Here is a 27444-nt window from a genome sequence, read left to right on the forward strand (position 1 = left end):
AAGATTAAGGAGAAAAAGAAGTTACTCTAGTGGCGACCAGAGTGTTGACGTCGCACTACTAGGCCGTCGACGCGGCACTTAATGATGCCTCGGCCCATAGCCCCACGAGTCATGCACGAGATCATGCGAGATATACGGTCCATACGCTCACGTGGGGGTCGATCCTTAGCAGCAGCTGCATGTGGAAGTGACTCAAAACGTCTCTAACTTCTATGCTTACTCTTCCGATTGTACATTGTAGCACAGAACACCGCGTATCTTAGAAAGCACGTAACAAAGATCCAGCTTGTTTGATCATCAATAGTATTCAAGTGACTACGCGCATAGTAATAATGGGGTGTAATGCGGGTTAGTGGTATCTTTCCATCCATCCATCAGTCCTCCATTCCAAAACGCCTGGTCCATTTACTCAATCATTTAGAAAGGCAATACTGCAAGCCCGCCTAATGCGGAGCTGCTCTTCTCTCTGTCGCATCATTCTGAGGTAGCGCATGGTTCCCTGGAATTCAAGACGGCTCAATTTGAGCTTTCCAAGGTCTTCCTTGCCGTTCTCATCCATCACCAGTAGACTAGGTGTCAACCACTCAAAGGGGGTCTTCTAACCATCTAGTTCACCCTCTTCGCTGCCTCTTTCTGTCACATTACCATCACCGGTACCATTTGCAGGCGGCTGGCTTTGACTTGTCGATTGTACGCCTTCCATACCCTCGGGTGTATCGCCAAAATCGATACCGTCCTCTGGCGTCCTGAGCCCCGCGTACATGGACGGCTCCCCATCTTTGTCTGGCGACTTCTCATAGAGATCTGCCATGAGGTTACATGCCCTTCTAATGTCGCGCAGTTGGACATGTTGTATTTCCCACCAAGGCTTGCCATCATCGTCGCCTAGCTCTACCTCGGCCATGCGCGCGCCAGCGTACAAAGATGCCGCGGCGATGGCCCGCGATGTGAACAGTAGACACATCTGTGTGGATGTCGAGTCGGAGAGGAAAGCCCAGGCCGAGTTGCGCAGTTTCTTGTTGTGCTCGACGCCGTAGTACTTCATCATGTCGTACATGGTCTTGTATGGTGATTCCACGTTTAGATCGAAACATAGAGCCTCGAGTAAGACGTCTTCGCTGTACAGGATAGTGTCCCGCCATTTCCAGAAGTCTTTTGTCTGCTCGTCGACGAGCTTGTTGGGGTCTTTGAGCGCGACTCGAACGCATGAGACGACGAGTTCTTTCATTTTGCGGCAGTTTTCTTCGACTTTCGTTGCGAGGAATAGCGCCGTTGCGGCGATTTGCTGTTGACATCAGACCTGTCCAAGTCGCGTACATCTATAAAGAAGACTCACATAGTGATGGAGTGGCTTGTACCCGGGCCGTGGCTTCAAGCTCATTCGCATGAGATAGCGATTGAAAAAGACTGCCGCTGTACTGAGAGTGGTTTGCGGTAACTTGAGCATCATGCCCACTTGTAATATGAAGCCGACGCCCTTCCGCCGTAGTGTGCGCTCCTCTTCAGCGGGCATTCCATCGATTATGGACGGCGCCAAGAGTAATTCTTCTTCTGTGAAGATCCATTGCATCTCAGCCTCGATGACGGCCGGTGGTGGTGGTCTCGGGGGCTCGCGCTGCGGCGGCATTGCGCTGCTTGTGGTCGATACCATCACCAGAGGTTCTGAAAGTGAAGGCTGTGTTCCGATGCGCGATAGTGGTAGCGCAGATCACGGATAAAGTAGATGTCCCGGTTCGGCTGTGTGTTGCGATACAGATGCTAGTGGATGTGTGCGAGCGCGTAGAATCCTGTTGGTGAGCTGTGTACGTGGTCGAGATCGCAAGGCTTCGTGCGTGGTTGAGTTCGCCGTGGGAGTCGAGGATAGCAGAGGGATTGTTCAAAGCGCGGACATTGAAGCTTGGTAGCTGCAAGGGCCAACGGCTCTCTTCCGCGGCGAATACAGGGATCAGTGCCAAGGCAATCTTCAACACCACGGCGCCTGACAGCCACGCCTTCGGCAGACCCAGAACCCGCGTCGTTCCCGAAAGCTTGTACTTTGTCAGATGGTCTGGGCATGAAACAAGTTGAGCAAGTTTCAAGAGGCGATCAAACATAGTTTCGAACTGTCAGGGCTCACGTGAAACTACGTTCAGATGTCAAGTGTGTGAGAGATCTATTGTACCTCGTCCTCTGCTCTATGCAGTTGAGAGAACGCCGTTGACCGTTACCAGTCGTGCCATGTAGATTTTGAGGTACAATTAAAATTACAAAGTGAAATCACATAAAATAGAAATGGTTTGATTTAATACCGTCCAGGATCTGTACTTCCGCCCACCAGACGCGCCGTGCAATGCTGGAAGTGTGCATCTTGCTTAGGAGTAGAAAGCTTCGAACGTGTAGATGATGCCGAAGATGAGGAAAGCGATAGCACCACCAAGCGTGACTATGAGAAGTTAGCATTGTACTAAGACGTATAGACCGGATGTTCTTACCATTGCGCATACTGATCTTTCCGGCAATAGCACGGCCACCAATGACCGCACCTGCAGTACACAGCCCATGGCCAACTACAGCGCCAGCAGTGACCCACCAGTAGTCAGAACCAGCAGCCATGGCAACAGTCGCAATCTGACTGCGGTCACCCCACTCTCCAAGGAATGTCATCACAAACGTCTGTACCCAAGCAGGGCTAAGAAGAAGAGAGAAGAGGTTGTTAACAGCGCCCAGGGTACCGCCCAAAGAGCCTCCGCGCGGTGACGGCGATCGATCAGGCGAAGTAGAAGGGCTACGTGCGGGGGCAGGAAGTCGCGAATTGGATCGTGAGCGTCGTGAACCAAGACCGGACTCTAGGGCGTAGGGAGAAATGGAAGATTTCCGGCCCTTCTGGTGTCGGGCAAGCTGTTCCTTCTCTTCGAGTTCCTGCTCGACCTCGGCCATCTCCTCGCCCACACCGTCGTCTGGGCTCATGGCAAGACCCTCTCTTATAAGCTTGACACCGAATACGAGGAAGAGAGCGGCGGCCGCGAAGTGGGTGAAGCGTTCCGAGAGGAGTGCGGGGACGGCGTGGCCCATCACGGCAGAGAGGACTGTCATGACGACGAGAGCCGAGAAAGCAGCAGAGAAGACGAGGAGGCGGGGGTGTCGCATAGCCATGAGGGCTGCAACGAGGAATGTCTTGTCTCCGATCTCTGAGAAGATGATCATGGTGAAAGCGAGGATAAAGGAATGGAAGGGCTGTACGGCGCCGGCGTCGACATCGTCAAGTGTGGAAGAGGGGGTCTTGGGCGGGGTGGTGTCTAGAGGATCCTTTGTGGAAACGGAGCCTGGCACAGGAAGCGGATTGTCATGAATGGAGTCGGGAAGATCGGTGGGTTTCTGTAGTCTGATCAGTGCTGAATCGTCAGCATAAAAGTGTTGCAACTAACCTCAAGCCCACCAGCACCGAGCACACGAGTGGTGCTCGCAGTCTCTACTGCCTCTCCACTCAATTGCTTCTGGTCAGCAGGATGCGGATGTGCCTCCTTTGGTGACGCAGGAACCATTTCCTTCTTCTCGCCCGTCTTCTCCTCGTGTGCCAATCGCTCCTTGTCCTTTGCTGACACTCCGCCCTCGGTGCCAGTGGTGCCCGTGGCCGGTTTGCGCGCGGGATCTTGCATGACGCTCTTGTCGCCATCTTTCACGTCGTCTACCAGAACAGTTTCTGAAAAAGCGCCAGGCTTCTTTGCCGACCCAAGATCTTCTACAACATTGGGGGCTTTCTTCCCTTTGTATTTCGGGTCGTCGTCCACGTATGGCCCAGCATGCGGCTTGCCGTCGAGTCCGTCGAACGGTGCATCTTTGGTGCCTTTCGCAGGAGCTGTCGGGGCAAGTGAGGCATCAGGCGAATAGGTAGCTTGGGTGTAGGCAGGTACGACGGCCCGCGCGGGCAGCCTGTCGTCCGATGTATCTACTGCGACGGATGTGGCAAGAACTCGTAATGCGGGTAGGAGGAGAAGCAAAGTGTGCGGCCGTGGCTGTCGTAACCTCATGATGAATGTGATTGAAAGGTGAGCAGGGGTGCAATGCGATGTCGAGAACCGTCAGCGGCGAAAATGAAGCGCCCAGCAATAGACCAAAAAGGCTGCAGGGAGTGACGAGAATGGGAGAGGTTGTTGTGAAGGGAACGTATATGTGTTGTCAAATTATTGAACAGAACGGTGTAGGGTTCACACCAATGTTTGAGCGTAAAAGCAAGTTGAAGACGACCGAGATGCGCGCAAGGGGTGCGTGCAGACAGCCCACGTAATATGTCCAGGGCTGCGCAAACTCAAGGAGTGCTAGTTAAGGGGTCTCTCGTTCAGTAAGCCTGTGGAGAAGCGCGGAAACATGCTGCAAGTGCCGTAGTTCCGTCTCCAACTCAAACACTTCGTATTCACCTCTCTTGTGCACTCTGGCCCCTTCTCCGTGCTGAATGCTGAGGCCCACCTGAGCCAGCGAACGGCTAAGGCGATCCCGGGCTAGTCACGTGAGTGCCCGTCGAGTAGGCAGCCTTAGTCAGCCACTATCGCGGAGCGTTGGCGTAAACAACGGCGGGACTCGCGTATGCACACCAGTAGTTCCGCCCGACGGTCAAGACTAAGCTGAGTCTACAAGCCGCATCAACACGACCAGCAACATACCATCCGCAGACCACGTCGCATGTAACACCAGTCGATATCACGCGTCCTACAATACTACAATGGACGACCGCAGGAGCGTGCGCTCTACAAGCCGGCGCAAATCACCTACTCCCCAACCACCTTCCAAGGCAACTGCCCAGCAATTGGGACGCGCATCGCGAGCGAGAAGTTTGCGCAGTGCGAGTCGCGAAGTTGAGGGATTTGTCGACATCCAGAAACCCGCCCGCCGAAGCGCGCGACAAGCAAGCGTGACTACAAATGATGAGAGCGGATACGAGCCACAAAAGGCGCGCAAGACAAAGCGCAACTCCGCAAAAGAGCTGCTGGGAGGTTAGTAGTCACTTGCTCTCACTTGACCACTTGCGCCAGAACCGTTCCTGGCTAGGCAGATCCCCAGGCTAATTCATGTACATGCGCCAGACCTCACAGTCGTTGAGGAAATGGATACCCAGATTGACCTCGAGCAAGACAAAGAAGCCCCAGGTACACCTACGCGCACCGATACCGAGCCCGAACATGCGTCCTTTCAATCACCCGGCGCTGCATCCCAAATGTCTGGGACCACGGCGATCTCCTCTTTCAGTATGGTCGAAGCCGAGTTCCTGGAGCCTAGGTTTATCCTGAAGCATTTGCGCAAGTTGTGTGACTCTGCTGAAGAGTTTTTGGAACACATTGCGCCTGATCGAGGAACGATGGCAGACGACTTGCAGAACATACGAGAGATGCAGAAGCCGGGCTCGACTTATACAGAAGACTATCTGGATCTCAACGACGAGTTGAATGTGCATTTAAAGCATTTCAAGAGCGAAGAACACAGCTACATACATATCAGAGCGCTTCACCGCGCTCTTTTCAAGACGAGTGACGATGTCGCGGCATCGCAGAGCGGGCTGAATCTGATTCTCTACCTCGCCAATTTATTGGTGTTGGCGAAGCAGATGATCCATTCGAACCGGGATGATAAGAACATCTGGGATGTGCTGCGACAACTGGATAACACTTTTCCAGCCCAATTTATGCAGGACCTCGACTATGGTTTCCAGCCGACAGAAACAGGCCAGAGTGGGCTATACCAAGAAACGCTTGATCTTGCAGTAGAGTTACGGACCCAGTTGGCAATACTTGTGCTTCAAAGGTCCGCCGAAAGCCCCGAATTTAATGTCGAAGAAACGCTGGATGAGATTTTCCTCCATCCTAAGTCGTCTGATGGTGTATGGGCGATCCGTGGGTGGAACATACCAGTCTTGGGAGATGACGATTCATTTTTGTCCCAGGATTTTGAACGTCTGGTCAAGAACCGAGTGCAGGAAATCCAAGAATTTTTTCGCGAGGGATCGTCTATTGCTGAACTGGACGACCTAAAATCAGCCTTTCCTTGGGAGCCAACTATTCTTCGCCTTTTAGACTGGGTGCGTCTTCGACGGAGGGAACTCAAAGCTGTTATCGACTCTCTTGGTGGATCAGTGGAGATTACGCGGAACGTTAAACAAGCTGTGGAGGATCCTCAGCCTGTTGTCGAAAAAGATCAACGAGAGTCACTGCGCAAAAAGCGAACTTCGATAGGTCGCGACCGAAGACGTAGCAGCCGCAAATTCGATCCAAACGCTGGTGTCGATCTGCATGCTCTCAGCAAACTGAAATCGAGAGAAGGTGATTCGGGTGCATATTTAGAGCCTACAGCTTTTCGGCAAAATCGGGAGAAAGTTCCGCCCCAGCAGCCAATTGAAGGAGTGCAAGTGCAAATCGAGCAGCCGGAATTGGAAGATCAACAGCAAGATGCACAGGGAAGCACGACTGAGCCCGATACTGATTCTCAACTGGATGTTGAAGAGAGCCCTGAAGCGATCGAAGAAGTGCAACATGAACAGCCGGAGAGAAACGACCAAGAAGACGATTCAGAATGGCAAACATTGATTGGAAGCGAAGACCAGCAACCCGAGGGTGAGCACTCTGAAAAGCGCTTGGAAGAGAAGCAGATCGACCACCAACCAGCGGTGGAAGACGAAGAGGAACACCAGATAGAAGACTTTGAAGAACCTCAACCGTCAGCTCCGCCGCAGAGTCCTGCATCTCTACTCAGGGCTCTCAAGGCTTTACAGAAGCCGCAGAAAGAGAACCGTCCAATATCAATATTCGATCGTCAAACGACAGCACAGCGCATCGAATTCGGTGATGGCTTCGAGGACACACAGCGAACAGCCGGCCCGTCAAACACAGCCAAAGGAAAACAAACTGCGGAACCTTCCCCACGCAAACGTCGCCGTGAAGAGTCGGACGATTCGGACTCCGACGCTTTCGAAACCAAAGACCGTGGCGACCATGCCCCAGTGCGTCGTCGCGCGATGCCTTGGGCAAAAAGACAGCGCACTGAAGGACCACCAGCACCTACATCCTCCGGTGCACCACCGAGCCACCAACCCCCTCCCCGTTCTACACAGCCACATACCCGTCCCTTGTCTGAACAAGAAGAATCCGTGTCTGAGGCCTCCTCTCCCTCCATGACCGAAGAGCCCGAGCTTCCACCTTCCTCCACATGGCGTGACCAACGCAAGCTCGCGCAAGAAAATCGCGCTCTCGAATCCACACAGTCTCGCAACAGCCGCAATGAGCGCAAATCCCGCGAAGCATGGTCGAACGAAGAGGAAGAAGCTTTGATTGAATACATGCGCAAATATCCTAGCAAATATTCAAGGATACTGCAGTATGATGAGCAAGAAGGGGGTGGCGTGTTGCGAAACAGGAATCAGGTCAATTTAAAAGATAAAGCGAGGAATCTGGCGATTAATATGATACGGTATGTTATATACCCCCTCCTCCGTTGGGGATGAAATGGCTTGCTAATGGATAATAGATCAGGAGCTGGTCTTAGATCAGGGTTTGAAAACATCATACACCCCGGCGAAAAACAAGGTAGAGCTCTCATGGCCGCTGGATGGGTAATGCACAATGATGGATCGTGGGAGAAAGTCCAATAGAACCAGAGTAGTTTCTTGGGATGTGTTTGGATGTGAATGAAAGGACACAAGGGCGGCGTTTATTTGTTGATTATTCTTGATACCCCATAGTGCGTCCGCTATATCAGCGCTTTTTATCCAATTCAATCGTACAATTACAGTTTCTCCTCTAGCTAGCAAAACAAAAGTGCAGTTAAGGAAGAAAGCTTTGTGGTAAATCACACACGTTCCCTCCACCTAACTCCCCATTCCCCTTTTGCAAAACTACTCTCCACAACAACACCTTTCATAACAGCCTCGCACTTCCTCTTCTCCGCCTCGTCAGGTACGGTGAAACCAAACGCACACCCCCGTCTCGCAGCTTGCCGTACCTTTTCCCTCTCGTCAGCCTTCCTCTGCCCTTCTCGTCGTTTAAGTTTCATCTCGTCCGTCTCGTGGATGCGTTCGGCCCAGCCTTTTTCTCCGCCGACGCTGCCATTGACGTCGTTTTGGTCTTGTGGTGGCCGCACTTTTCCACTGCCGTAGCCGTACTCTACAACGTCCGGAACAGGGTCTGCTGACTTTGTTGGCTCGAGAACAACGCCGCCTTCGGCTTCGTTGTCTGAATCTGACACCGTGTCCTCCTCGTCGCTGGTGTAGTCCTGTGATGGCGGTTTTGTCGCTGCTGCTGCTGCTGCAGCAGCAGCAGATGCGGTTGCTGTGGTGGAAGCAGGTTGATCGACCATATCTACGCTCTTCCAATCCTCAGGTTTCTCAACTACGAACCTCGCTTTGCGATTCTTGCGTCGTCCATATACTTTCTCGGGATCTTTTTCGCGTTGGAAGACTATGTCCTCTACCGTGCTACATTCGACGATGATCCTATGATCTCCTTTGATGCTATTCTTGGAAAACTTCTTCTTATGTCCATTCTTCCCCTTTCCACCTTTGCCACCTTTCTCCTCCCCCTCCTCATGCGCATTGCCCGTCTCTGCAGTCTTCTTGATAGGATCTGCCCCTGCATTCTCTTTCAAACTTTCCGGACTCGCGCCATCAAGGAGTGCAGCAAAGGTAGCTTCGATCTTTCGGTCGATAGGGCCCGGCTTGTTATTTCGGCATCGTGTAGAGCAGTACTTGACTTCTGTTGCGTTTTGCGTTTTGCGGCGCTCGCTGATGACGCGGCCGCAACTATGGCAGTAGGGCACTGTGTCGCCAACGGTTAGGTAGAGGGGTGGTGGGGTTACGGCGTGCTTGGAAGGCCGGGACCAGGAGTCCATCCATGACATCTTGCTGAAATATTTGGTGGGTTGTTGTGGTGATGATTGGTATGGCTTGTTCGAGATTGGAATCCGACTTTGAGCTCGGGTGTGTATTAGGTAGACGGTGGTGTTTGTGAAGTTGGGATATTTGAAGGTACGAGCGCACGACGTCATCAGCCCTCTCCTGGTACGCGGGTGCATGCAGGTACGAATTGTGGCTCACGATGGCACGAATGAGGTGAAGCTTGTATCATGTCCATTTTTCTGCTAAGGTTTGGAGTCTTTGATGACGTATTTGAAGTTTCCATTATGGTGCATGGAGCACGTGGATTCCCAACTAGATGACTAGTGACGGTCCCTTTAGACGTACCTATCGTGCCCATCTTCAATTCTCACAACTGAAACTACCGAGTCGTCTAGTTCACTAATATGCATCGACGTTTTGTCAGCGGTCATACGCCATCTCCACAAACTTCCCCAGTCGGTCCTCGGATGTACCCCATCATGCCTCATGTCGGTTGCCGAGCTTAACACTGCACACCATCTCGGTAACCGACACGCATCGCAAGATAAACAGTCTCCATTCCGCCGAAAAGCATGGCTCAGATATATGTTCTTCTTCGGCGCTCCGCCCTTTGCCGTTTAGATAGGGGACCCGGAGATTTGCTTAACCTTGGGCTCTATTCTGCGCAGAACTTCAGGTCACGTCTTCCCCAGGGCATAAGGTCCGTTACAAAGCGGACAAATGGAACGTCCATCGCTATCAGCAGCGACTCCAGTGCCCCATTCACCCTTCGCACAGTCACACCAACACTTCAACTTCTTCGCTAAACACCGTCGTCCTTTGAGTGTGCGCCATCGCTGTAAGAGGGCGAAGCTGCAGCCAAGACCCAGAACATCAGAATCCATGTCGCCTGCATTGGACCCCGCGACGGGTGAAACCGGCACCAAAGGATCGCGTGCGCATCCTATAGAGACATCGTCGACCCCGGAGCTGGGTCGCCCGAGACGGACTACCGCGCAAAGCGATATTCAGGATACCATACAACATCCGGGCAATGTGCGCATCAACGTTCAGGGGGCTTTCATCGTAGATGAAGAGCAGCCAGGGACGCCGCAGAGCGAAGACTACGAACACGATCCGCACGACATCAGACTGCCGAACCACACTTCGGTAGTTAGCCATGTAGCCGTCGATGTGAGTATATATGCGTGGCCGCGTGCGACTGGTTGTAGCACGCGATCAAACCCCTTACAGAGTCACAGCATGCTAACGCGCTGCGCGCCCTCGTAGATTGGAGGCTCCTTGGCCAAACTTGTATACTTTTCGCGCGAACTCGGTGACTCGACTGGCGGACGTCTAAACTTCTTCAAGTTTGAGACTGACCGGATAGATGCGTGTATAGAGTTTATGCGCAAGCTGCAGGCCGACCAGAAGCAAGACAATGGATCGAAATCGCCAGACTTGTGCATCATGGCGACTGGTGGTGGTGCGTTCAAGTACCACGACAAGATAAAGCAAGCGTTGGATGTAGAAGTCATAAGGGAAGACGAGATGGAGTGCTTGATCATAGGTAAGAATTTGGTGCTGTCTGTATTCGAGGGATTGGTATGCTAACACCGACACGTAAAGGTCTCGACTTCTTCATCAACGAAATCCCAAACGAGGTCTTTACCTACAGCGAAGACAGCCCCATGACCTTCATGCCACATCCTCCCGATCCGCCGAATATCTACCCTTACCTCCTCGTCAACATCGGCTCTGGTGTCTCCATGATCAAGGTCTCAGGACCCCGGCAATACGAGCGTATAGGCGGTACATCACTAGGAGGCGGAACACTCTGGGGTCTCTTGTCGCTACTTACCGGCGCCCGAAGCTTCGACGACATGCTACGGCTAGCAGAGAACGGCGACAACGGAAACGTCGATCTACTCGTCGGCGACATTTACGGGCAAGCGTACAACAAGATCGGGCTGAAGAGCACACACATTGCATCTTCGTTTGGCAAGGTCTACAAAATGAAGCGTGCAGCGGAACGGGAAGCGGAGGATGGATGTAACGGCGATCTCAAGCGCAGAGAAGAAGCAGAGCACGTCGAGGGCTCTTCAGAACTATCCCATGACCCTGGTTCCTTCCGCCCAGAAGATATGGCGCGTTCGCTCCTTTACGCCGTCTCGAACAACATTGGTCAGCTGGCGCATCTGCACGCTGAGAAACATGGACTGCCTAGGATATACTTTGGTGGCTCCTTCATTGGCGGTCACTCACAGACGATGAATACTCTGTCCTACGCTATTCGCTTCTGGTCCAAGGACACTCGGCAGGCTTATTTCCTGAGGCACGAGGGTTATCTGGGCGCTGTTGGTGCGTTTTTGAAGCGGCAACCGAGGAACTGGGGGAGGAGGGAGAGTGTTGTTGGTTCCGCTAGGCCGGCTTCTAGTTCTTGAAACTTTGAAAACTTGAACTTTTTTTGAGCAGCGGAGGTATCGTAGCGAGCATATAGACGTAGCAGATTTATTGTAATATCGTCAATTCAACATATTGATCATTCTAGCCTGGTGGCGCCGTGCTTGATTGACTGTTTCCTAGATCTCCGCTTACGAAGACTACGAGGACCGCTGCGTATGCTGCTGTTGCCGCGAACAGTTCCGCTCTTCGCGCATTCGTTAAGAGACCTACGCTACCAGCGAACAAGCTGGTGAAAGTTGCTATCAAGCCCAGTCTCCAGTTCGGAGACGTCACTTTGTAAAGCACGACAATGGCGCCAATGAGGAGGAGTGCTGCAAGGAATGTGCTGAACCAGGCCACGAAAGAGCTGATGGCGCGGTCGGAAGCGTACGCAATACCGTTTCCTGAACGTTTGCGATCCTACAATCTTTCTGTCAGCTACCACAGCAATTAATCTCTTGTACAATGGTACTACTCACTGGAAATAGGAAGGCTAGATGCTTCTGTGCAAAGATGGTCAGCCGGTCTTGGTCATCATGCACTCGTAATGCGACAAGGTCGTCGATGTCATCGTACAACCCAGCGCTGTGTCCACCAAGGGTAGGAAAAGCTTCGCTTTTGCCATAGCTTTCGTTGTAGAATACACTTCGAAAGGCACGCAAAACTCCTTTCGGTGGTCTTGGAAGTGTTGCTAAAGTACTCTCGAACAACAACGCCTCTCGGTATTCTTTCAGCTTCTCGCGGATTTCTCTCATCAGCTGCCATCGCTCTTCTTGTATAGTATGTTTTGCCTGCGCTGCTTTCTGGAAGTCTGCGAAATTCCGAGCACACTGCTTTGTCTCAAGGTCGGCTATAAGGTCTTGTTGGTCGAACGCGCGTTGTTTTGCCTCAAGCTCTGCGAGCTCACTTTGCAAGTAGAGCAGATTTCTGGCAGCAAGCTCGTCAAAACGTTTGTACAATAGCGTCGTGCGATCTCGGTCACTTGCAACGAAGTGCGCAAGAGATGGAAAGCCGGTAAGGTGTTGGATTCTCGATTCTGGATCGGATATTCCATTCGGCATATTCTTACAGAAGAGGTTGAATGAGATTTCATGATCATGCCCTCCGGGCGCCGAGGCTGAGGGTGTGCTGGCTTTGCTTGACCGGTCAGTGGCTTGGGTTGTGTTGTGACCCCACTATTGCATACACAGCCCTGATCAACCATATGCACAATCATCATTACTGCCGCCAGTTTTCCCAGACTCATACACACTGGAAACAGCTTCGTCGTCTTGTATCATTTACCTGCTAGTTGGGCGTTTTCGGTGCAACCGGGCATGGAGATCGTTGACGACATCAGCGGAGTACCTACGGTAACCACGAAACTCCTTGTACGAGAAGAGCTTCTGATCTCAGTTAGTACAACGTCTACAGCAAGGGTCTACAAGCGCGGCAAACACTACGTAAACCGTATCAGGCTTCCGCCAACTTTGTAACAGCCCCAGCTGTATGGCCTGGTTCGACAACATATACTGGAAATTCAGCTCCTCAGGATAGGCCCCCCGTACTTCAACAGGATCTTGTCGCAGCCCCAGTGCCGCCTCCGAGAGTACGAGAACCTGTAATCGAACCACGAAGACCAGGGAAAACCCGCTTAGGTTTACCTATCACACTTCACAACCAAGATGTCCTAGCTACAGTGTTAGCTTGTGCAGATACTGGCGCAGATGTCAACATCATGTCAGATGACGTGGCGAAGACATTGGGATACTCAGAGTACGATGTCCTATCAGAGAGGAAACAATTCGCACTAGCCAATGGTAAAATTGTAGAAGCTATAGGTCAAATCGAATCGGTATGCTCTTTCGGCATCGAGACCGAGCCATCGGCAACAATGACTTGCATCTTCTACATCCTGCTGAAGGCTGCGATGCCTATCATCGTGGGTTTAGATTTCTTGGAGCAGACCAAAACGATGACCGAGCACAGGGATAGACTGGTGCGCGTTAAAAGGCCAGCTTATCAAGCTCTTTCTGTATGCTCTGTGGGAAAGCCAAGGCGTTTACTGGAATGCTATCTGGACTTCAGGGAAACACTAGCAATTCCTGATACAGGTTCAGAGATTAACTTGATATCGTCCTCCTTCGCATATGCACGCGGTTTCGACGTCTACCCAGGAGAAGAACTGATCGAATTAGCGGATGGGAGTATATCAATCACCGCCGGTTTCGTACGTGCAGAGGTATCAATCTATATACCCAACTTCCACCCTGACGCCCCTTTCGAGGTTTGCGACACGATCGACCTTTTCTTGCTAGACGACCTAATCCATGACCTCATCGTGGGCGAAGAAGCATTGACAGAGCTAGGAGTTTTCAGCGAGTGCCAGCATGCTCTCATACCTGCTCCCCATGACTTTAAGTTTCTGGAGGTGAACGGAATTCGGCATCTCGGCCCTGTAGATCGCTTCTTCTCCAGAATGAAACAGGCATTCAATGGGGCTAGCTCCAACGGCAAAATTGATGGTATGTCACGACTTCACCCTTTCGCTTACTATCCATCAAATAATCGATTAAAGTCGCCACAGGCAGTACTGGTTCGCTCTTTGAGCCTCTTTCGATACAACAGCAGCGTGAAAATAATCGCAGAGAATGTGAAGACCTACGGATTGCAAAATTACCACACGATCAGCAGGAAGCTGCTCGAGCGGCTGAGGTAGCCAGGCGAGATGCTTACCGTCACCAGCCGAGCGAGTCGTCTTCTTCAGTTGCAAAGTTCAAATGTGAACATCCAGGATGTACTGCACCGCCTTTTCGGACGCAGTACTTACTCACGTACGCAATTCTTGACACGTTATTCAATCTGGCTGACAGCTCTAGTCTTCACCAATTTGAACATGATGGACACAAGAACGACAGGGGCCGTTATGAGTGTCCTCACTGCAACAAGACGTACCTGTATCTGAAGCATCTCAAGCGCCATCTGCTGCGACGTAAGTTTCATCTCCCATCTAATCAAGCTTCGCCTCTAACATCCCACAGACACCGGTGAACGACCCTACCAATGCCCTCTTTGCAAGGACGCCTTCAGCAGAAGTGATATCCTTAAGCGCCACTTCCAAAAGTGCTCGATACGAAGGGGCAACTCAACTGGTGCATCAGTAAATACGCTGTAATTCTGTTCAGTCTCAGACTGCCTGAGGAGCAAAGGCGGAGAAGGGTTCCAAGGGAAGAATGAGATGATGCACGATGTTGTTGTTTACGAGCCTCTGAGTGCATGTGCTTATTCTGACCTAATCGCGAGCGTAAGTACCAAAGACCGATTGATCTTAAACAGTACGTCAAGAGAAGATCCTCACCTGCTACTTCAGGAAGCCTGTCACTAATCCTCTTGTGCTCATTATGCACGTTTGCATCATAGAGACAGAGCTCAAGGTCACCCTGATCTTCGCGATGCTTGTAGATCACCTAGATATAGTCGCTTGGTCTTGGATGATGGTATTGATGGCCGCTAAGGACGGATTTCTGGACGGATTTCGAAATTTCACCTGAGAATTAGAAGCTGTATTTACCATGTGTAATTGCATATGACGCCAGACTATGAGGTACGCAAGTCAACAGCGGCGCAATGAGGCTGGTGATGCGTTGGCATGCGAGTGACCGGTGAATGGAGGGGGTGGCTGAGCCACACCGCTCGACTAGTATGGACACAGGAACGAGCCTATTTCACCAACGTCTCTTCCCTCGACTAATGGTATTAACGAGCCCATAAATCGCTTTCCATTCGTGACAAGTATGGAGTACTACAGTTCCGATGAAGACACTCGGAATCGCTCGGTCTTGTTGCTGTTGTGCCAAACCAGGACGGAAACTTGCCCGCCTTTGCCTCCGCACCATTGTGGCGGAGCGAAGATACATATGGGTGTCCACTGGTAGGCTTCCACTAATAGTATGTGTCGAAATCTTTGCTGACTGTATGAAGAGCCTCGAGAACTTAGATTTCACTCCATTCGGTTACATAGATTGCGAACCCTGGGAGAAAGCCTATGGTATATTCGAAACTATGGAGAGGCATGAGAAATTTCAGGACACACTGCTCCTACACCACATGGCACCCGATCGTCCTGACCTTACCTTGTGTCTTGGCTCAACCTACCGAGTATACAGGCCGGGCGAGACTTTGATTTGGATCAAGAAAAGGCTCAATCCTACTTCAGTTCTCGCCAACACACACGGTTAGTGCTTCTAAGCTTTACCCTAAAGCCCTGGGCTGCTATCGTTCTCGACAAGAAGCTAATAGACATCTGCAGATCTTGGTCACGAAGTCGCTGATCTTGATGATCAGAGAGAGAATGCTCGACTTGAACGTGAGGATGCTCTAAATTTCAGATGCTCGTTCCCGGGATGCCAAGAAGCACCCTTCCAAACAAAGTATCTTTTAACGTAAGGATTGTCAAATCGTCACCTTGTCTAATGTAGACTAAGTCTTCTCAGTCAGCACTCAAGGAAACATCAGAAACCTTCAAAGTACCACCGCCTCGTGGAGCGCTGACGGTGAAGTCAAGGTGCAGAAGGCTTCACGAACCGGCTGGAAAGGATCAGACATGTTCTAGAGACTAGCCGTAGGGGATTATGTGTGCAACAATGCGAAAGATGGAGGGACAATTGGCTGAGAAGACTATGTATTTTCTGGAGACGAGAGGGAAGGATGCACGATATTCTTGTACGATGACACATCTACCTGGAGAAGTGGACTAAGCTACACATAAGGAGAATGCAAAAGCTACCAGCACCGCCTACGTATGTGTCCTCAGCAAAAGTGCCATCATGACGTCATTCCTCGCGTCTGGTGAGCCTCGAACCCTACTTTTTTATCTGCCTTTCCGAGAATCTAGGCAGCTCGGAGGTGGAGAAGAGCATGCGACCACGCCTAGGATATGTCAAAACTAGATGCGGTCGAGCGTCAGGCAGTTGCATCAGCCTTCGTCGTTACATCCAGAGTCCAGTTCGTATCTAGTGCGAAATTTTATGCTACTTGTATACAGCTCCAACTCAGAACATTGAGCAACGTGCAGAGTCGTAGACTAACTGGGTAGCAATATGTTAGAGAATGTCTTGTATTTCTACGACAAAGTGTCATGAAGGCGATCCTTCACGAACCAGAGCTTCTTGAATCCAGAAACACTGGCCTGTTTGTTAGCAATGAGAGGCATGACGCTGGCGTCTTCAGCCTCGTGTATCCGCAAAGAGATGAGCACAGCCTCCAATCTTGCCTTGCATGATCACGCACAACACCAGCCAAACGAGCCAATTACCTTACTCTACGATCTTGAAAGTAGCTACTTTGTCTTCGTCTTGCGCGATCATCTTCAACAGCCCTGGCGGTTCTCCGAAAACCCACCCTTCCTCTCTCATCTTCTTAATATCCGGCTTCTCTTCTCCTTCCACGGCGCTTCTCGAAGACAACTTGTTCACGTTATGCAAATCAATAAGATCCTGCATCTTACTAACAACCTCTTCGCTTTCATCTGCTCCCTTTTCCCTATCCAACCCCAGATCGTCAGAAAAGCTGAAGCGCGAGATTTTCTTGCCTTTCAAGCCTTCCGGGTCTTCCAAGGAGCCAAATGACCACCATCGAATCGAAAGATCGCCGGGCCAGACATGGTAGGTGTCGCCGACTCGTAGAAAATGTTCAAGCTTTTCTTGGAGCGAGGTTGAGTCGTCGCCGAGACTCGACATAAGCCGTTCAGCAGAGAGCACCCACGCAACTTGTACAGAACCTTTTCCTACCGGAGGAATTGTGATGAAAGTGAATCCAGGGGTGTCGGGATCCTCAGGGCGTTTGGCAAGATCCGGGTCGCCTGATATCCGGTGGAACGTAATGCGCTTTGTGGGCCGGAGGTTAAGCACTTTTGCAGAGCCATCTAATTGTCGGGTGGAAGAAAATGCGAGTTCCGGTGAGTGCATATCGCCCTTGCGGAACGCATCCTCACGAGGCGTAGTGTCGAGACATGAGTACTTGGTCAAGATAGTAACCGATCTATCTGGGAAGACCGAGGAGGTTTGGTGGATGGTGGCGACAAGCTTCAAAGGTGATGCCGAGGGGTTAGAGATTGAGAGAGTGGCTGGTGGACAGAAGTTGAACTTAAGGCAGAGCTCAACTCCGTGGTTTTCAGACGACATATGAAACTATTCGATATGGTGTTGTAGTAGGAGACTGAGAATGCACTGCCGTGGGTTGCAAAAATTCAAGATTGCAGAGGGCAAGGTCGAGAAGCTGAGGGTCGGGGGCCGTATTCTCTGGCCTTTATCCACGTGCAGTCTAAAATGCTTTTCCAATGCCATACCTTAACTGTATAAACGAATTTGTCAAAAATAGGCCCCTCAATCACTTGACTCAACTTGTCGGCGAAGTCTATAGAGACTGATGTTAGCAGATCTCCATGTTTATTTTCCCATGAAATACATGCAGCGAGGCATTCCATCAGCCTCTTCAGCCTTACGCCAGTAGTGATCATAGCCTCCGCCACAAGGCTTGGCTGCATACATGGAGAGGCATAACAGAAAGCAGGCTTGTTGGTTGGCTAGCGACGCGAGCAGGTTGGTTGGCTCACCGACTACCGATCCCGCTCGTAGCATGCCTCTCAATCCGCTCGACATATAAGGCTTGCGCAGCCGCCTTTTCTCCTTGTTCTGCAATCGCTTCCACAGCGGCCTTTGGCCGTCTGCTGGCAAGTCCTAAATCTCCACCTCTTTATTGTTATCAAAGAAATTATTCCCTCGAGTGCAGTTACCTTACAGTCTTCACGCAGCCGAGTTTACATCCTCCCACGGCCGCACCACTGAGGTGTCTGGCTTCGTGGTAACCTTCCTCCCTACAACAAAACCACTGTTGGCGAAGGCCTTCATCGTCTTCGCCTTCCTTCTTTTTCGCGCTGTCACCTATAGAGTCATGTTATTCTGATACCCTTGAATTTCCTAAATCTTTCCAACAAAATACTTCAAACGACAAATACTTTACGCCATTCGCGTTCGAATACGAAGTCAACCCAGTCATACATCGACCCTATTTGCCAAATGCCGATTGTCTCGTACCCACCTGCCAAGATCGCGAAGTATCAGGTGGCTACATTACCAGTCCCAACGAGAGCTCTGGTCTGGATGTCGCCCAGAGCATTGACGCCACCTCTTCCACACCTTCTACAGGGCCTGGATCACCCAACGATGCTTCCATTGGGTGGTTGGAAACGCCAGCGGATAGTCACTCGGCAGACACGTCACCATTTTCTGCTGTCACAGGTTCGTTCACATGTTGTCAATGTCAAGAAGTTTTCCGTCGCTGCTGCGACCTGAAGTAAGTCTATTTTCTCCATATCGTGGAACAACCAAGCTAAAGAGTCCAAAGCAAACACGTCAACCGAATACACAACAAGCGCGCTAAGTGCCCATACGAGGGCTGTCCGCAAAGGCCCTTTGGTTTCGAGGCGGATCTGCAGCGACATATTGCAGCCAAACACACTACTGAAGGAAGGGTTGCGATCCAGTGTTTAGTTGATGGTTGCAAGGAGAAATTTTCAAGAAAAGACAACATGCTGAGACACGTGAAAAAGAGACACCCTGGGACATCAATACAAAACGCAGGATGAAGGGAGCGTAGTGAGATGCCGTTAAAGAATAGCCGAGTGAAAAGTTTTGTTCATTTTGAATTGCGTCTTTTGCCCTCCCAAGACTATGGCTAGCTGATGAGCTACATGAAGCTTGGTATGACATCCCGTGAGCTCATCACCAGATTGATCTTGTGAATATACTCAAGCTCGCCCTCTGCTCCAAGATCATGTTGAATCCAGGCCGTTTGTATCATTCCTTTGGCTTCCAGTGAGCTGCTAAGGTGGGAACCTTGTTCCAGTCTGGTGAAGAAGTCAAGCATGATCAACCGCTCTTCGTCTGTGTGAACCTCGCAGCCGACAATGAACATAGAGAAAGATGATGGGTACGTGTTCAACTTAGTGAGTATGCATAGTGTATCGTCCTTCCAATGATCGAGCCGTATCGATTGGCCCGAGAAATTTCGGGACACGCGCTCGAGGTAAATAAGGCCTGCTAGTCTGGTGAACTCCAAGCAATAGTACTTGTCGCCTTCTCCTTCTTCATCTCTAGTGACGAGATCAATGTCGCTTAGTCGGGACTTGAGGTCGTTTAAAGACTGTTGATAGTCATTCGAATGATACAGCGGATCAGAAGCGTATAGTCGTGTTTCAAAGACCTCAGCAAGAAGTTGAAGTAGAGGGTGAGCGTATGTTGCGATACTCGACATGTCCTCCGCGAAAGCGATGCGGGCGATACGATATTGCACCGCACAAGTGTGATTAGCAGCTTTGAAACCAAGCTCGTGTGAGGTTGATCGAATCATGTAGGTGCGCCAATGACGGAAGCTGAAGCGGGTAAATGTGACAAAGTAGTAGAGCCACCCGAGAATGATAGCTGCGTCGCTTCCAACGGAGTGTGCTTTCTTATCGACGGTAGGAACAATGTTTTTCGCCCCGCATAGATGGCCTATCCAGTCGCAGTCGAGATCTGTCTATCATCATGAAAATATCGCGTTAGTTCTGTACCATTCTCTTCCAAATGACGGCTTACTTCTACTAAACATAAAACCAGACCGGTGGCGATGTGTTCGATACTGGCATCCGAATCCAATCCAGGACTCGTGGCACTTACGAGCGCTTCTATTGCCGCATTTTTGGCACGAGCCGCATGCACCATATCGTTCCCGCGATGGCGAGAAGCCAGCGCGACTAGGGACAGTAGCAGAGCCATTGACGATATGGAACGCCCCGACAAAGCCATTCGTAACAACAGGCGTCCGACTTCAGTCCTCTCACGGCCCACAGAAGGTAGGATCCCGACGACTACATCTTCGACTGCGATGGTCAGCATTGGGCCAAGTCGTTTTCTGCAAGTAAACTCACAATACTGTACTAGTTCCGCGTCGCTAATCGCCACCTTCGTTGTTACCGAAGCCACGGACCGGGTAAGCTTGGGCAACGCAAGCTGATCCCTTTCGACACGCTCACCCTTGACTGAACACTTGTCAAATTATGCCGCAAAGTTTACTTCAAGAGATCCTACCTCCGCCAATAGTAGCTTTAGCAAGGATGTGGAGACGGATATCAGTAGACGAGACGTTGATCCATTGCTCAGATTGATGCCGAATTCTTGCGTGTTGTAACTCTTGATGTCCAGGTTCAAGGGGCCACCTCTTCTGGTCATTGTTCTTGACCCATGAGAGACGAATGCCATAACCACCACATATGCGCTTGGATTTTGAACACTTATTGCAAACTGGTACAGCGCGGTCACATGAGACCTTGCGATCTAAGGACGATATCAGTATCGCGTGGTACAAGAGCATTTACGGACTCAGTTCCTACCCTTGCATGTCCAGCAGCCCTTTGTTGCAGCCTTTGCTGCAGTCATTCCTCCGTGCTGAGCTGGGGCCAGGCGTCGACGTGCACCTTCTGGGTAAGCGTTGCGAAGAGATCGCGACGCATCCTATGAGAAACCAAGGATATGAAGGTATGTCAAGCAAGCCACTGTAGGAACTAGGCACGAAGCAGAGGCAGCTGTTACTAGAAGCATGATAGAGCCGAAGGACTTGGAAATCCTCGCTGATGGAAGCCGGTGGGAGATCTCCTGTAATGCGCCCCGCCCCGCACCTGCAACGGCCAGCGAATCACGCCAGATGTCGCTAGTTCTGCACTATACCCGAACTGGACGCGAAGCAACCATCTGCGAGCTTTCTGTCAGCCTCAGTCACCGCCAAGCATCCAACGTCGTAACCTTTGTCCATCCCCTATGCCTTCAAACAGAATTGTGGTCAGAATTTGCGAGCTCCGCATCGTTGATTATGAAGCCAGGCTGGTGTGCACGCTTCCGCCGCACCAAAACGGAGGGACAATATGTCTCATAGAGATGATATAAAGAACCTCACCCGGCTTCCATAGCATAGGTATCAGTTCACTATCAAATACTTCAATCTTCAAGATCTTAAGATCCTCGAACCATTCCAACTCTTGAAGTAGCCTCAGCTATCAGAATAATATGCCTTCCTACCTCGTCACCGGAGCGTCTCGAGGAATCGGTCTTGCATTCCTCGACCACATCTCCAGCAACCCAGACAACGTTGTCATCGGTCTCGTTCGCAACGTAAAAGACACCGAAGCCAGAATCGCATCGTGGAGCAGAAACAACATCCACCTCGTCCAAGGCGATCTCACCAACTACGAGTCACTGAAGAGTGCCGTTGATGCCACATCCAAAGTCACCAACGGAAGTCTGGACTACCTCATCGCAAGCGCGGGTCTTGTGTCTGGTGAATTCGATGAGTTTTCCGTTCTGTAAGTCTGCTTGTCATTCGTTATAGTTCCTGTATCTCTAACAATACAAAAGAGGCAAAGACCCGGCCAAAATGGAGTCCAGTCTCAATCAGCTCTTCAGCGTCAACGTCGTTGGCAACATCCACCTCTTCAACCTCTTCATGCCGCTCGTTCTCAAGGGAAATGTCAAGAAGGTCGTTACCATCTCCAGTGGCATGGGTGATATGGAATTGGTACGCAAGTACAACATATCCGAGGATGGACCGTATGCAATCAGCAAGGCGGCGGTGAACATGGCCGTTGCGAAGTTCAGTGCTGAATACGCCAAAGACGGAGTGCTCTTTCTGAGCATATCTCCAGGAGTAGTAGGAACAGATGTGTATGCTGATCGTAAGTCTTGGTCTCTCCAACAAGAACGATGAATGCATAAGCTGACCAAAAGTTTAGTATCGGAAGATGATCAGCGGAAACTTGGAATCATGTCGCAGAAGTTCATGGATTACTCACCAGACTTTAAGGGGGCTATTACGCCAGAAGAGTCAGTCAAGGCTGTACTGAGTGTTGTCGAATCCTCGAGTGTTGCCAATGGAGATGGCGGTGCTTTCTTGTCGCATCTTGGCAAGGGCGAGAAGTGGATCTGAGGGAATGAAAATGGAAGAAGTGAACTACAATGGGGTAGAAATTTGTTTCGTTGGTAATTGAAATTCGTTTGTTAGTTGAATATATACATGAAAAGTATGTTCAAGAAAGCATGAGCATCATCGGTATCAGCGATAGAAACCGCGCCTCGTTCTCATCCTCATCTTTCTACAAGCACTTGCCTGGAATGCTTGCTGTCGCGTTCTTGACAAATCCCTGCAAGAAACCGCCACCGCCACACTGCAGACCCTTGACGAAGGCCTTTGCAACGATATCCGCACCAGCCGGGCTAGTGTGGGTGTGATCTTGCGGGAAGATCGCATCGGTCTTTGCTTTGCCCATAGTCTTGAAAATATCCGCCGTGTACGCTCCGTGGTCAACATACATGGCATTGCTTCCCAACGCCTTAGCTACGTCCCGCGCGTAACCCACGAACCTTCCACCATCGGTGTACACAAAACTACCGCTCTCCCAGGGGTTATTTGGTGTTTGACTGCTGACGATGACCTTGGCGCCCTTGGCAATGAGCTTCTTGCCAGCCTCAGTAAGGTAGTAGTTGTATGTGTGGACGGTAACTGCTTGACCGTTGTATGTAGACTGGCATGTCTCAGAGCCAGTACCGGGGCAGACTGAACGTCCGTTGTCGCTGCTGCCGAGGCCGCCGCCGTCGTTGTGACCGAATTCCATGATGACGATGTCGTTTGGCTTTACGAGGTTGACGATCTCGTCGAAGCGGCCTTCTACGGTGTAGGAACGGGAGCTGCGGCCACCGATGGCTTTGTTGACGACTGGGAGAGAGACGGAGTATGGGAAGAAGACACCCCAGCCTAGTCGCGATGGTTAGTAGTGGCCTTCTGGTGCGTTGATGCATAGCAATGCGTACCTGTGGTGACTCCACTTGCTCTCGCCATCGTCGAATCTCCGGCAAGGTATACTGTCTGCGCACGCTTCTCAACATGGCTGCTAGGCGCACCCAAAGCCGTAGCAGCCAGCGCGACTACCGACAAAAGACTTGAAGTATGCATGATGAAGAATTCTGTAGACTGGCGACCTTGAGATGAGAAATGCGAAGGCGATGCAAAGCTGGTGAAACCAAAATCAGTGTACAAACACCCTGTCTATATACCTACTCTTAACCGCCACTCTCCTCTATATTGAGTACCATCCAGCCGGACGCAAGCAGAGATTCTCCGTAACCTCCATCTCACCATAGTATCATAAGCAACGAAGTACTACCGCGATCACCATGAAACATACCATATGAAGTCTAAGTACCCCAGATTATATTACTAGCACTGCGGGGGCAAGTCCGGATACGGGACCGCTTCCTACCTAGCTACACATATATTGTATCTCGTGGTACCGAGGCCGGCACTTAGGGCTCATGCAAGCCTGCAAGGTTGGGTTTGGCGTAGATTGTTCCGGGGGAATACATGGGTGAGCAGCTGACGGGCACGGACGAATTGGGCCCGAGGCGTCAGGGGAAGCCGAACACACTTGGCACTGTTGTCATGAGGCTCCGCTGTGTTCCGCTCGTGCGAAAGGTTGTCGGTGGTGGAATGCGAGGTGAGTTGTAGTCGTATATGACGATGCTAGGATGGGTAGATCATCTGGGCATGCATGTCACACATCGCTCTAGCGCTGCGCGGGCTATCTCTTTCCGAGTCGCCCGGGCCGTCAGCTTGGCGCTAGAACATGTGCCTTCGGTCCTCAAGCTCCAACTAGCACCTTATCAAACCGTGGCATAGTAATCTTCTTTCTCCCAAGCCACATGCTCGAGATGCTTCAAACATCTCCTTGCATTCCTTAATCTTGTCTTCTCGGCGCCCGAGCTTTGGTCTGGACCGTTATCGCTGAAACATGAGCTTATTCTCTAGTCGCCGAAGCAGACGCCTTCTCCGTTGTATGCACTTGAGCTTCAGGTCATGACTCTGCGAAACCTTGGTCCGTGACGTGATTGCAGATGTCTTTGCGCAAGTCTTTCTACCGTTGGACGGTCTCATCTCCAGTCTGCACCTTACCACTGATCGGTCGAGGGACAGGGCATGGAAGGAGCTGCCACGTTTTCTTGCGAATTGTTCTATTGAGAAGATGGTTGCACAAATGCTCTTTTCGAGGCCGCTGAGTTGAGACGGCCGTTGATCTTTCCATCTTTTCTGGTGAATAATGTCGTTGTTTCCAGTCTCCTACCCACCTACCTTATCGAATTTCTCTCGTAGTTCTCAGTCTTCAATTCTCCGACCTGCTAGATGTCTTCGATATCTCCGTACCATCTTTGAGATTTTATGAGGCGTCCAAGTCATTGTTAGCAAGTATGCACAACGTTCATCAGATTCTGCTTCTTACATGCTAGATCTGGTGGTTCCTGAGTGTCACTCCGCAAAATACTCCAGGCGTACTGGAACGTCCTCGCGGTGTTCGACTGCGGAGAACACTCAGAACTCAACATTGGCTGTAGTAACCCGACAACTGGGGCCGGGCGAAGACGTTGAGCACGCCGGCGGTCTGAGCTACGAGCATAGGACATTGTAGTTTCTTGAACCGTTTGCGGTTGCCCTTTCCAGTTGTAATGTCGTGACTGCGTTCTTCCTTGCCATGACGTCGCAGTTCTTCGAAGGCAGCACCGTCGTGCCTTCCATGTTTACCGTCTCGAAAACAACATCACACACAACGACACCGCGCGAGTAAGTCCTTCTCATCCACGCACGCCTCGCACCACGCTACAGCCATGCTAACATATCCAGATCGACAGAGATTCGAACAGATTCGTGCTCGGTGGGAGACGATTCGGTTAGCTGAAGGTGAAGCAGCGGCAATGGTAGGCTGGAGGGAAAAGCCGGCAGCTCACCAGGCGGTGAATGGCGAGCCTCATGAGAACGGCGCAACGAAATTTCGCAGAAAGCTCAGCTATGGCTTCGCGTTCATCTCAAACCCCCTCTTGCAGCGAAAGACAATCCCAGCTCGCCAGCAAGTGAGTGTGCCGTTATCGACAGCTACCGAGCCCTCCGCGTCCGACATTACTACCGAGGACTCTATCTGTGGACCTCCACTCTCACCAGTGCTGCCTTTCACGCCACCCAAACTCTCTAGTGGTGTGTCCGAGCAGCCCGTGACAGTCCCGCTGAGCAGGACCTTGCCCATGAGCACCGATGTCGACGTCACACCCAAACCATTACCCCGATCGCGCACATTGAGCTTCATTCCACTGCCCGTCAGATCTGAGCCTAGCTCGTTCGTCGCAGACGTGGAGGGGGCAGTGAAATCCCATTCCATCGCGGCAATGCCTCGGCCAGAGCCTAACTCTGCACCTTCGAAGATTCCTACACCCAGTCCGCCATCAGTCGAGCGCCGTCGCTCTAATTCACGCCTACATATCCATCAACACGCTTCATACCGTGCTTCACAGCAGATCAAACACATCGCAACAGCGCACGCGTTAGCAGCCGCCAATAATCGTTCGCCGGTGAGGCATTCATATCAAGTGCGCTCACGTACAACGCCAAATCTCGCAAAGGACTCCAACCTGTCACAACCAGCGCGATTTATGGCCCCAAGACGATCAGGACCTAAGAGGACTGCGAATGCTCCAATAGCTCAGAAGCCAGTGCTACAAGAGAATATACCTACAGATAGGCGCATCACGCACAGGCGGTCGCAAATCCAGGAGAGAACGTTGAAGAGAGAGTCGTTGGCAGTGCCTGGTACTTTGAACAACAGGAGATCGTTTGGGCCAGGGCCACTACTTCTTCAAAGTAGGGAGCCTAGCTTCGCGACCCCATTGCCAGTAAGAAAACGGATGAGTTCACAGTTCGCACAACAAACGCCAGTAACGGTCAAGCGAATACAGCCGCAAGAAGAGACAAAGATACATACGCCGTCCTCGCCACAGGTATCGGAGGTCGCGGTTAACCAGCCTCGTGATATAGGTTATTCAGGATTGACCCCAGAGAAAACCGAGCTTATCGACCCAGTCATGCCCCGGCCACACACGGACAGAGACCTGCAAAGGAAGACACTGGGTACACCCAATGGTTTGGGCGGCGTATGGCGGTCGTCACGCGCTTTGGCATTGACGACACATGAGGTGAGCAAACTTCCACGTTCTTATACCTTCCACAACCTTGGAGCCAGGCGGGAAGTTGCTCCACCAGTGCCTCAAATTCTAGAGCAGTACAGAACAGTATCTTTTCCAAATTTGATCCAACCAGTACGCATGGACCAGAAGGATACCAATCGATCTCACCAGGACTACATCTTATCCGACACGAACTCCTGCGAGTCGATTCCCGAAGAGACCGAGGATGAGAAGAACACTACTCCCGCCTATTCGCCTTACTATCCTGGAGGAGGGCTCGTAGCGTCTGTAGAATCCAGCGGATCTAGTGGCGAAATTTCGGCATTCCCCTCAGTAACAACCACGGCACCGGAGACTGCGAGAAGCACGTCGGGTTCTTCATCATCCAGGCCATGGAGTGTCTTGGAAGAAGGGACGTTGGAAGTTGCTGACATTGAGAAGGTCAAAGACTACATGCCACCGCTTTACTGGGCCGGACGTTTCCAAGCCCGATACGACAAGTGGCGTACTGATGCAATGGACGCCGAACTGAATACAGATTACCAACCAGATGGCCTCTTGGGACAATGTAAATTGAACCAAGAGAAACTCGCAGCGTGCTACATACTCGGACAACTGCGCGACCTATGTACTTCTGATCAAGCAGCGGATAGCCTATGGGTATATCGATACTGTGTTGAATCAGTTTTCATGTCTTACTAACCGTAACCAGGATTTTGAGTACAAATATCGAAAAGACAACAAACTTCTCGGCAACTCACTCGATATCCCGTCGATGTCGCTTCGTAAACAAAAAGACAGTGCGACATCGGCGGGGACGGGAACTGGACCGTTTGGGCGGGCTATCAGGAAGTTGACTCCGAGAAAAGCTAGTCTAGTCAATTTGATGAAGGGCAAGCGTTGGAACAAATCTGATGAGGCGAAAAGTGACGATGTAGCAGAGAGGAATCAGGAGACGGAGTCGGAGTGCTCGTGAGACAAACGTAGAGTCGACGATGTTACGACGATATGGATCTTCTGAAGCAAACGATGTTACGATACGCGATGATGAGAATAAAGCAGAGAAGCACAGCATCACGGACTGAGAGGGTAGCGCCT

General features: G+C 51.2%; 12 protein-coding genes across 12 annotated transcripts; 5 read left to right on the forward strand and 7 right to left on the reverse strand.

The window, feature by feature from the left end:
• Nucleotides 1–598: 598 nt before the first annotated feature.
• J4E82_007976 (uncharacterized protein) lies at nucleotides 599–1627 on the reverse strand (the record flags this gene model as incomplete). The annotated part of the gene is made up of 2 exons (XM_051734216.1): nucleotides 599–1285; nucleotides 1337–1627. 2 exons carry the CDS (start codon nucleotides 1625–1627, stop codon nucleotides 599–601), a joined length of 978 nt encoding a protein of 325 aa, XP_051586035.1.
• Nucleotides 1628–2351: 724 nt separating this feature from the next.
• On the reverse strand, nucleotides 2352–4007 carry J4E82_007977 (uncharacterized protein; the record flags this gene model as incomplete). Its single annotated transcript, XM_051734217.1, has 3 exons — nucleotides 2352–2422; nucleotides 2472–3354; nucleotides 3405–4007. 3 exons carry the CDS (start codon nucleotides 4005–4007, stop codon nucleotides 2352–2354), a joined length of 1557 nt encoding a protein of 518 aa, XP_051586036.1.
• Nucleotides 4008–4696: 689 nt separating this feature from the next.
• Nucleotides 4697–7612, forward strand: J4E82_007978 (uncharacterized protein; the record flags this gene model as incomplete). The annotated part of the gene is made up of 3 exons (XM_051734218.1): nucleotides 4697–4967; nucleotides 5058–7431; nucleotides 7489–7612. The coding sequence occupies 3 exons, from the start codon at nucleotides 4697–4699 to the stop codon at nucleotides 7610–7612; spliced, it is 2769 nt and encodes a 922-aa protein (XP_051586037.1).
• A 197-nt stretch (nucleotides 7613–7809) lies between these two features.
• J4E82_007979 (uncharacterized protein) lies at nucleotides 7810–8856 on the reverse strand (the record flags this gene model as incomplete). Its single annotated transcript, XM_051734219.1, has 1 exon — nucleotides 7810–8856. The coding sequence occupies one exon, from the start codon at nucleotides 8854–8856 to the stop codon at nucleotides 7810–7812; it is 1047 nt and encodes a 348-aa protein (XP_051586038.1).
• An 880-nt stretch (nucleotides 8857–9736) lies between these two features.
• J4E82_007980 (uncharacterized protein) lies at nucleotides 9737–11277 on the forward strand (the record flags this gene model as incomplete). Its single annotated transcript, XM_051734220.1, has 3 exons — nucleotides 9737–10027; nucleotides 10124–10403; nucleotides 10463–11277. The coding sequence occupies 3 exons, from the start codon at nucleotides 9737–9739 to the stop codon at nucleotides 11275–11277; spliced, it is 1386 nt and encodes a 461-aa protein (XP_051586039.1).
• A 103-nt stretch (nucleotides 11278–11380) lies between these two features.
• Nucleotides 11381–12339, reverse strand: J4E82_007981 (uncharacterized protein; the record flags this gene model as incomplete). Its single annotated transcript, XM_051734221.1, has 2 exons — nucleotides 11381–11698; nucleotides 11758–12339. The coding sequence occupies 2 exons, from the start codon at nucleotides 12337–12339 to the stop codon at nucleotides 11381–11383; spliced, it is 900 nt and encodes a 299-aa protein (XP_051586040.1).
• A 255-nt stretch (nucleotides 12340–12594) lies between these two features.
• On the forward strand, nucleotides 12595–13976 carry J4E82_007982 (uncharacterized protein; the record flags this gene model as incomplete). Its single annotated transcript, XM_051734222.1, has 3 exons — nucleotides 12595–12630; nucleotides 12678–13782; nucleotides 13906–13976. 3 exons carry the CDS (start codon nucleotides 12595–12597, stop codon nucleotides 13974–13976), a joined length of 1212 nt encoding a protein of 403 aa, XP_051586041.1.
• Nucleotides 13977–16572: 2596 nt separating this feature from the next.
• J4E82_007983 (uncharacterized protein) lies at nucleotides 16573–17439 on the reverse strand (the record flags this gene model as incomplete). The annotated part of the gene is made up of 1 exon (XM_051734223.1): nucleotides 16573–17439. One exon carries the CDS (start codon nucleotides 17437–17439, stop codon nucleotides 16573–16575), a length of 867 nt encoding a protein of 288 aa, XP_051586042.1.
• A 1564-nt stretch (nucleotides 17440–19003) lies between these two features.
• J4E82_007984 (uncharacterized protein) lies at nucleotides 19004–20733 on the reverse strand (the record flags this gene model as incomplete). The annotated part of the gene is made up of 5 exons (XM_051734224.1): nucleotides 19004–19834; nucleotides 19894–20177; nucleotides 20226–20336; nucleotides 20386–20631; nucleotides 20688–20733. The coding sequence occupies 5 exons, from the start codon at nucleotides 20731–20733 to the stop codon at nucleotides 19004–19006; spliced, it is 1518 nt and encodes a 505-aa protein (XP_051586043.1).
• A 624-nt stretch (nucleotides 20734–21357) lies between these two features.
• Nucleotides 21358–22273, forward strand: J4E82_007985 (uncharacterized protein; the record flags this gene model as incomplete). The annotated part of the gene is made up of 3 exons (XM_051734225.1): nucleotides 21358–21653; nucleotides 21706–22022; nucleotides 22080–22273. 3 exons carry the CDS (start codon nucleotides 21358–21360, stop codon nucleotides 22271–22273), a joined length of 807 nt encoding a protein of 268 aa, XP_051586044.1.
• A 166-nt stretch (nucleotides 22274–22439) lies between these two features.
• J4E82_007986 (uncharacterized protein) lies at nucleotides 22440–23296 on the reverse strand (the record flags this gene model as incomplete). The annotated part of the gene is made up of 2 exons (XM_051734226.1): nucleotides 22440–23098; nucleotides 23155–23296. 2 exons carry the CDS (start codon nucleotides 23294–23296, stop codon nucleotides 22440–22442), a joined length of 801 nt encoding a protein of 266 aa, XP_051586045.1.
• A 1544-nt stretch (nucleotides 23297–24840) lies between these two features.
• On the forward strand, nucleotides 24841–27322 carry J4E82_007987 (uncharacterized protein; the record flags this gene model as incomplete). The annotated part of the gene is made up of 4 exons (XM_051734227.1): nucleotides 24841–24845; nucleotides 24889–24955; nucleotides 25024–27006; nucleotides 27059–27322. The coding sequence occupies 4 exons, from the start codon at nucleotides 24841–24843 to the stop codon at nucleotides 27320–27322; spliced, it is 2319 nt and encodes a 772-aa protein (XP_051586046.1).
• Between the last annotated feature and the right edge of the window lie 122 nt (nucleotides 27323–27444).

The sequence above is a fragment of the Alternaria postmessia genome (assembly GCF_024291825.1).
Source record: "Alternaria postmessia strain BMP 2775 chromosome Unknown scaffold_59, whole genome shotgun sequence".
Taxonomy (NCBI): Eukaryota; Fungi; Ascomycota; class Dothideomycetes; order Pleosporales; family Pleosporaceae; genus Alternaria; species Alternaria postmessia.